Source organism: Urocitellus parryii, chromosome 11, assembly GCF_045843805.1.
Source record: "Urocitellus parryii isolate mUroPar1 chromosome 11, mUroPar1.hap1, whole genome shotgun sequence".
NCBI classification, from domain to species: Eukaryota; Metazoa; Chordata; class Mammalia; order Rodentia; family Sciuridae; genus Urocitellus; species Urocitellus parryii.
Genome location: NC_135541.1, coordinates 98,138,136 through 98,145,148, shown reverse-complemented (window position 1 = coordinate 98,145,148; position 7,013 = coordinate 98,138,136). Strand labels below are relative to the sequence as shown.

The 7,013-nt window shown below is 36.7% G+C and overlaps 1 protein-coding gene across 1 annotated transcript; it reads left to right on the top strand.

Annotated features, from left to right (window-relative positions):
- Window positions 1-1,880: 1,880 nt before the first annotated feature.
- On the top strand, window positions 1,881-6,656 carry LOC144257396 (tripartite motif-containing protein 43-like). The gene is made up of 6 exons (XM_077803649.1): window positions 1,881-2,291; window positions 2,956-3,051; window positions 3,628-3,858; window positions 4,470-4,492; window positions 5,226-5,323; window positions 6,163-6,656. Exons 1-6 carry the CDS (start codon window positions 1,881-1,883, stop codon window positions 6,654-6,656), a joined length of 1,353 nt encoding a protein of 450 aa, XP_077659775.1.
- Window positions 6,657-7,013: the final 357 nt, after the last annotated feature.

The window sequence follows — 7,013 nt, the reverse complement described above, 5'->3', positions numbered from 1 at the left end:
AAGTCTACCAAAGCTAGAAAGAATCAATAGAGGCTTCAGGGTGACTAATTTTCACTGCCACACAGGATGGGGTGTGGGGAATGTGGCCATCTTTGCTCTTGCAGTTCATGCTGTGTATGTGGCATTAGTTAAGAAGCAGCCCCAAGGAAGAGTCCTGGATCTCTTTTGGGAAAGCATTAGATTAGTGTGACAAAAATAAAAACAAAACTATTTTTTCTTTCTTTCTTTCTTTCTTTCTTTCTTTCTTTCTTTCTTTCTTTCTTTCCTTTCTATATTTTTTTTTAAAAAAAAACAGAAATGGAACGCAGGGACACTTTACCACTGAACCATATCTTCCACCCTTTTAAATATTTTAATCAGAGATAGAGTCTTTCCGTATTTCTTAGGGCCTCACTAAATTGCAGGGGCTGGGTTTGGACTTCTGATACTCTTGCCTCAGCCTCAGGAACTGGGATTATAGGTGTGGGCCACCTCAGCTGGTGAGGAAAACAAAATTTCTAAACTAAATCCCTCTCCACATGGGAGAATAAAACTAAAGCAAAAGTCAGAAAGAAAAATGTTTATAAGTGTTCAAAAACACATACTAAAATAATCACATATGATGTCATCCTCTTTCTGTTCTTAAAGGTGAAAAATAAAAGAACACAACTGAAAATCTTTACATATAATCTGAATTTGGGGATTCAATTTTTTTAAGTCAGTAACTGTGGGCAAGACTCTAAATGTTTGTTTATTAAGATTAGAGAAGGGATTACATCAAAATTTTCTACCTGAAAACTAATTACCCACACATCCAAACCACTCACACTAATCTAATCGCCCATGCTAATCTAATTACCTACACTAATTATGTAACACTGATTGGAAACACCCTGAATGCAATCAAGGAAGAAGTGGGCGTGGTCTTCAGGGACTCAATAAAAGTGCACTCCAGGAGACCAGCTCATTCTTCTCCAGAGTAGAGTTTGAAGCTCACCTGGCTGAATGACATCAAAATCGACCTCCTCCACATCTTGAGTGCCTGATCCTGAAGCTTAATTCATATTTTCAATTCTGCAGCAAGAACTGCTGAAACCATAGGGTAATTCTTAAGGTATGTATGCAATTGCCACATGACCTGTAGCTACTACTTTCCCAAACAAAATCAAATGTAATTTCATAGTTTAAACTTTTTTCATTTCTTTTTTATTTCTATTTATTTATTTGTTTGTTTGTTCATTTATCTATTTATTTGTTTATTTATTTATTTATTTATTGTACTGGAGACTGAATTCGGAGGCACTGGACCACTGAGCCACATCCCCATTTCTATTTTGGATTCTATTTAGAGACAGGGTCTCACTGAGTTGCTTAGGGTCTTGCTTTTGCTGAGGCTGGTGAGGAACTTGCAGTGCTTCTGTCTCAGGTGTGTGCTACCATGCCTAGTGCTCCTACATACTTTATAAGCACTCTGAAACTAGTCCTCAGATAATGTATAATTTTTAACTGTAGATCCAAAAAATATTTTTAGGAATATTTTATCTCTTCCATTCTTAGAAGTTCAAGTATAGTAGAAATGAGAACCCAGATTTTTTAGCTAAATAAAAACTGTAAAGTATTCTTTGTTTTCTGGAGCAGATTAAAATAATCACATATTTTCACAGTAAGAAAGGTGCTTGATAATAGTTCAGACTTGTATAGAGAGCTACTCACTTAAATATTTGATTTATTTGCATTCTTTATTTACTCAGTTTGTTCTGTTTTGTCATGTACAAAAGCAAGTTTATTATTCCCTAGACAGTAGTGTGCTATTCAATGAGAATATGAGTAAAAATTGGTTCAGGTCTTTATCTCTTTAAGGGTAGATGATTAAATCCTTATGGTTTTCTTCCCTCAGAATAATGGATTCAGAAATACCACAAGTGTTCCAGAAAGAACTCACTTGCTCTGTCTGCCTGAAGTACCTTATATACCCAGTCACCATAGGCTGTGGGCACAGCTTTTGTTGGCCCTGTTTCTTCCTTCCCTGGGGACAAGCCCAAATTCTTGCCTGTTGCCCTGTGTGCAGGGAGCCATCACAGCAGGGAGATGTCAAAAACAATATTCTTCTGAAGAATCTTACATCTATGGCAAGGCGGGCTCATCTCAGGCAATTCCTGAACTCTGAGAAGAATATATGTGTGACTCACCAGCAGACAAAGAAGATCTTCTGTGAGGAGAACAAGAACCTGCTCTGTTGGCTCTGCTGCAACCCTCAGGAGCACAGGGCTCACAACCACCCTTCAGTGGAAAGGGCTGCTGAGGAATACCAGGTAAGTGACACCAGTGAGAACACTGTGAAGGCTGAGCCGCAGAGCTAAGAGATTTCAAAAGAGCTGAGGATCTGGATGATGATGATTGCCCTACTCTTTTCTGTATGCTAGGTAATTTTATAAGCACCAAGGAAGAAGCTAAGAACCAAAGATGTAAACAATAAATAAAATATGCAAGCATGCCTGCCTTTGTGGAGCTTGATTCCACAGAGGTAGTGATAAAGTAGTTGGTCACTTTAATTTTAATTTTCATGGTTAAGGCATTAGAAACTGCTCATTTTGAAAAGAGTTACTGGCTACCAAAATGACAAATGCAATACATTTCTATACAGCATGAATATTTACTAACACTAGGGAATAAATAAGATAAAAGGCTTTGGGGAATTAGCAGGGTAGAGCATCAGAAAACAAAATTCTGAAGCCAATTGCCACACTATCTAAAAACTATTCATCTTTATCACTATCCCTAGGCACATGGCTACACTATGCACTTTTGCAGTCTGAAATCTCCTAAAATTCACAATCATCAATAGCAAAAGGAAAGCAATATGATTTTTTTTTCTCACTAAAGTACTTATCTCTTATTTTTTTATTCTCTATCATTGTGAGATTGAAACCAAATGCGCATGCTTCTCTATTGTTTGAGTTTATATTTCTTTTACAGGAGAAGCTCCTAAAGCAAATAAGATCATTATGGGAAAAGATCCAAGTAAATCAAAGAAATATAAATGAAGAGAAGAAAATAATCAGTCCATGGATCGTAAGTATGAGTCTATTTCCTTGAGACTCAGCTTGAAACAGACATACTAGAAATCCATCCATTATTCACTATAGCATCATGCTGTAAGGATATTAGGTACATCATTTCCAGTGGCTTTGAATCCTAAAAGTAAAATTTGACCTTGTTGATCAAACAAATGACCAGGCAGTGTCATAGGGAGGTTTGAGATGAAAAGTAATTTTCTAACCAGAGATCAGAATATTGCATATAGTTATTTATGTGACAGCTATAAATTCTAATTGCATGCATATAGAAATTTATATTTGAAGGATAAATTGTCAATCAAAACCTTTTCTTAAGATATTTCAGGCATTCATGAAGCAGATAAAAGTGGTTGGAGGGAAGGATGGGTTTGGTTCCTTGCCATTGTTATGAAAAACTAGGGAAAGAATGAAGATAAAAGAAGAGTGAATTTCTAATTTCTGCAATGTGGATAAATATAAAATTATGGCATATGTAACATACTGGTAAAAAGACAATGGTCAAAGAGAGAGGTTTAGGTGGAGGAGGATAAAATCATACTGGAATTGTGATCTAGACAATCTATCCCTACAGTACTATGTGTATCTCAGGGAAGAGCTGATCAGGGCTGAGTACAGGACACTACATCCAGTTCTTCATGAGGAGGAAAATCGACATCTAGACATTCTTAGAAAGGACAGCAAAAGAATTTTAGAAGAACTCAAAAAAAGTGAAGCCAATATGGTTCAAAAGAAGAAAGACCTAAGAGAAATATATGAGGAGCTGGTGAAAATGTCCCATAAACCATATGTGGAGCTGCTCCAGGTAAGAACTGAGTTGTGCATGAAAGTATTTTGTATGATTTGGGGTTATCAATTTTGACCACATTATTTGGTAATTTTTATATTTCCTGCATCAATTATGGGGTTCTTTCCTCTTTGGGTATAATCTACTTAAAGTTTACCTTCTATCCTGACTATAAATAAGCAAGATTTATGAAACTTTGTGAGTAGCTCTCTTAGAATTTTTTTTTTAATTTTTCTGTTGTCTTTTGCTTCTCTAAGATCCAGAAAAATAACAATTTATTCATGAAGATTTCATTTTTTGCCTGCCATTTGACAATATGCAGACATCTTGGAAAACCTTATGTTCTCTTTCTTCTGTTTAAAAGTTATGGAATTGGGGACAGTGAACACTGCGTATTACTGATATCCTTCATTCTCACACTTTTTAGACCCTCTGGATTCTGATTTAATCACAAATCCAGAATCTTTAAATATGCTTTACTGGTACTGTTCTGAGAGATGAAAATGAATTCATAAGAAGCATTGGTGTGGGTGTGATGATATTTGATACTACATGATCTTTCCAAAAACAAAATACAATTCAGTTTCTTAAAAAAATAAGCTTTTTTTTTGTTTTTGTTTTCTTTGCAGGACATGGGAGATCTATTGACCAGGTAAATTTTGACTTTAGTGTAATCTGGGGAACCATTGAGAGCTATGAAAGTGTTTAAGTTTCTAACAAAGTGAAGGCATAGTTTATGTAGAGAGTAATCAACTGTGTGTTCATGTGTTTGTTTGAATATGATTTTCTGTTCCCCTTAATGAGAAGTCAGCCTCTATTTCCCCTGTTGGTTGAGGGATATGTCATCCTGGGCTGAATGTTGAGTTTCATAAATGCAACCATGTGGGGCTGGGGATGTGGCTCAAGCGGTAGCACGCTCGCCTGGCATGCGTGCGGCCCGGGTTTCATCCTCAGCACCACATACAAAACAAAGATGCTGTGTATGCCAAAAACTAAAAAAAAAAAAAAAAAAATTAAAAAATTCTCTCTCTCTCTCTCTCTCTCTCTCTCTCTCTCTCTCTCTCTTTCTTTTCAAAAATAAATAAAAAAGATAAATGCAACCATGTATGATTTGACATTGTAAATCAGAAACATTGAGGTGCATGGGGCAGTTTTTCCTATCCTAGTTAGCTAATGAGAAACATGGGTACCTCTGAGAAATGGGTTGTTAACTTGCAAATTAAGTAAGAAAGATTCCTAGAGACAGTCCCTTCTCATGTTCACAGAGGTACATTCATGAGAAAAGGGTTTCAAGAAACATTTTCAGCAGAATTGTTGTTTAGTTCCTTAAAAACTGTGATGTCATTTTTGTCACCAGAAGATTCATGTCCTCTTCCTGCTTTCAGGAGTGAATCAGTGCAGCTGCATTTGCCTCAGCCTATAAAGCCAGCACTTCCTGCCCAGACCATCACTGGACTGATAGACAGGCTCAAGTGTTTCCAAGGTGAGTGTCAGCCCAGTGACGGGAGCATAGTGTAATGACTTTCAATGATGATTTTCTATGGGAAACCTTTCCATTTATTAACCTTTAATTTACCCAAAGGGAATGGTCTGCCAATTGGTATTTATAATTATATTTAGTAATCTGATCACCATGATTAAATAAGGAAAAAAAATAAGTGATCACTGGTATAATAATAAATGTGATTTGGGCTATACATACAAAACCATTTCAATCAATAAGACAACTATAAATTAGTTCAATATGTTCCCATTTTAAATTAATTGCACTGAGTGATGAAGGTTATTTAAACATTACCCTTAAAATGTCTTAGAAATTGAATGTGTGATACGTATTTTATGAAACGTAATATACTAAGTGCGTTAAATTTAATATAATAGCATGTATGAACAAACATAAAATAACTGAATGCACAGAGCAATATTTCACAAGCATCAAAAAAAGACAAGTTGGTATATGATGAAGCAGTTTTTAGATTTCCATGGTAGAACTAAATAGGAACCATAGCAACGAATTATTGCTTTGGATTGAATGGGAAAGCAGACCTCCAATTTCTCAGATGAAATGAAAAGTAACAAGCTGGAAGTAGACATGCTCACCCTTTTATTCCAGTGTCCATATATTTAGCAGTGTTTTCATTGTGGTTGGACTATTGTTTCTTCTGCTGTATTCTAGAAACCTGTGAGTGCAATGCACTTCAGCCACAATTACCCCTCTTCTTCTGCCACCCCATCCCCCCCACATTAAGACTCGGGTAGACCTTCTCATCTAACAGCAATTCAAAAGTTGGTTTTGATTTGAATATTCTCTTCATTCTACAGTGGAGATATGCTTTGAAAATACGGTGTCCAGTGATAACCTCAAGCTATTTGATGATGTGAGACGTTTGAGAATTGGGCACGCCCTTCCAGACTCGTCTTTGAATTCTGATGGAATTAACTATTTTGCTGCATGGGGAACAGAGAGTTTCAACTCTGGGAAATTGTACTGGGAATTAGATATGAAGGACCCTTTGGACTGGGCTGTAGGAGTCTGTAAGGATTCCTGGATAAGAAGGAATGGCACAGTGACTGAATCCGAAGGCGTGTTTCTTCTCCTTTTTGTGAAGCAAGATGATGGCCATAGTCTCTTGACAACCTCCCCAATGCTTTCTCATTATATAGAGAAACCTCAGGGCCGGGTTGGTGTGTTTGTTGATTTTGAGAGTGAAAGTGTGAGTTTCGTGAACGTCGCCAAGTGTTCTCTTATATGGAGGTACCCTTCTGGCTCTCTGAATTTCCCAGTCAGGCCTTTTGTTCACACTGGCCACAAGTGAACAGGGGTAAGTCAGGAACTCTATGCCTGGGGAATTTACATTCCGGGCAGCCCTTCCTAGTTGAAGTTTACAATACTGTACTTTAGTGCTTTTTAAGTAATTTGTACTTGATCCAGACATGGTGGCACATGCCTATTAATTCACACAATTTGGTTAATTTGGGAGTCTGATGTAGAAGGACTTCAAGTTTGAGTCCAGCCTGGGAAACTTAGCAAGACCCTGTCTCAAAATAATTAAAAATAATAAGAAGAAGATGAAAAAAAAAAAAAAAGGGCTGGGAATGTAGTTCTTTGGTAGAATACCCCTGGGTTTAATACCCAATGAAAAAATAAAAATGGCAATTTGTTGACTGTAACT

What these genes read in the sequence shown, in the direction of transcription:
- LOC144257396 (XM_077803649.1), top strand. Translation starts at nt 1,881, where the DNA reads ATGGATTCAGAAATACCACAAGTGTTCCAGAAAGAACTCACTTGCTCT. An exon ending in AAATAATCAGTCCATGGATC is followed by an intron (nt 3,052 to 3,627) that starts GTAAGTATGAGT and finishes CTATCCCTACAG; the next exon opens with TACTATGTGTATCTCAGGGA. An exon ending in CATATGTGGAGCTGCTCCAG is followed by an intron (nt 3,859 to 4,469) that starts GTAAGAACTGAG and finishes TTTTCTTTGCAG; the next exon opens with GACATGGGAGATCTATTGAC.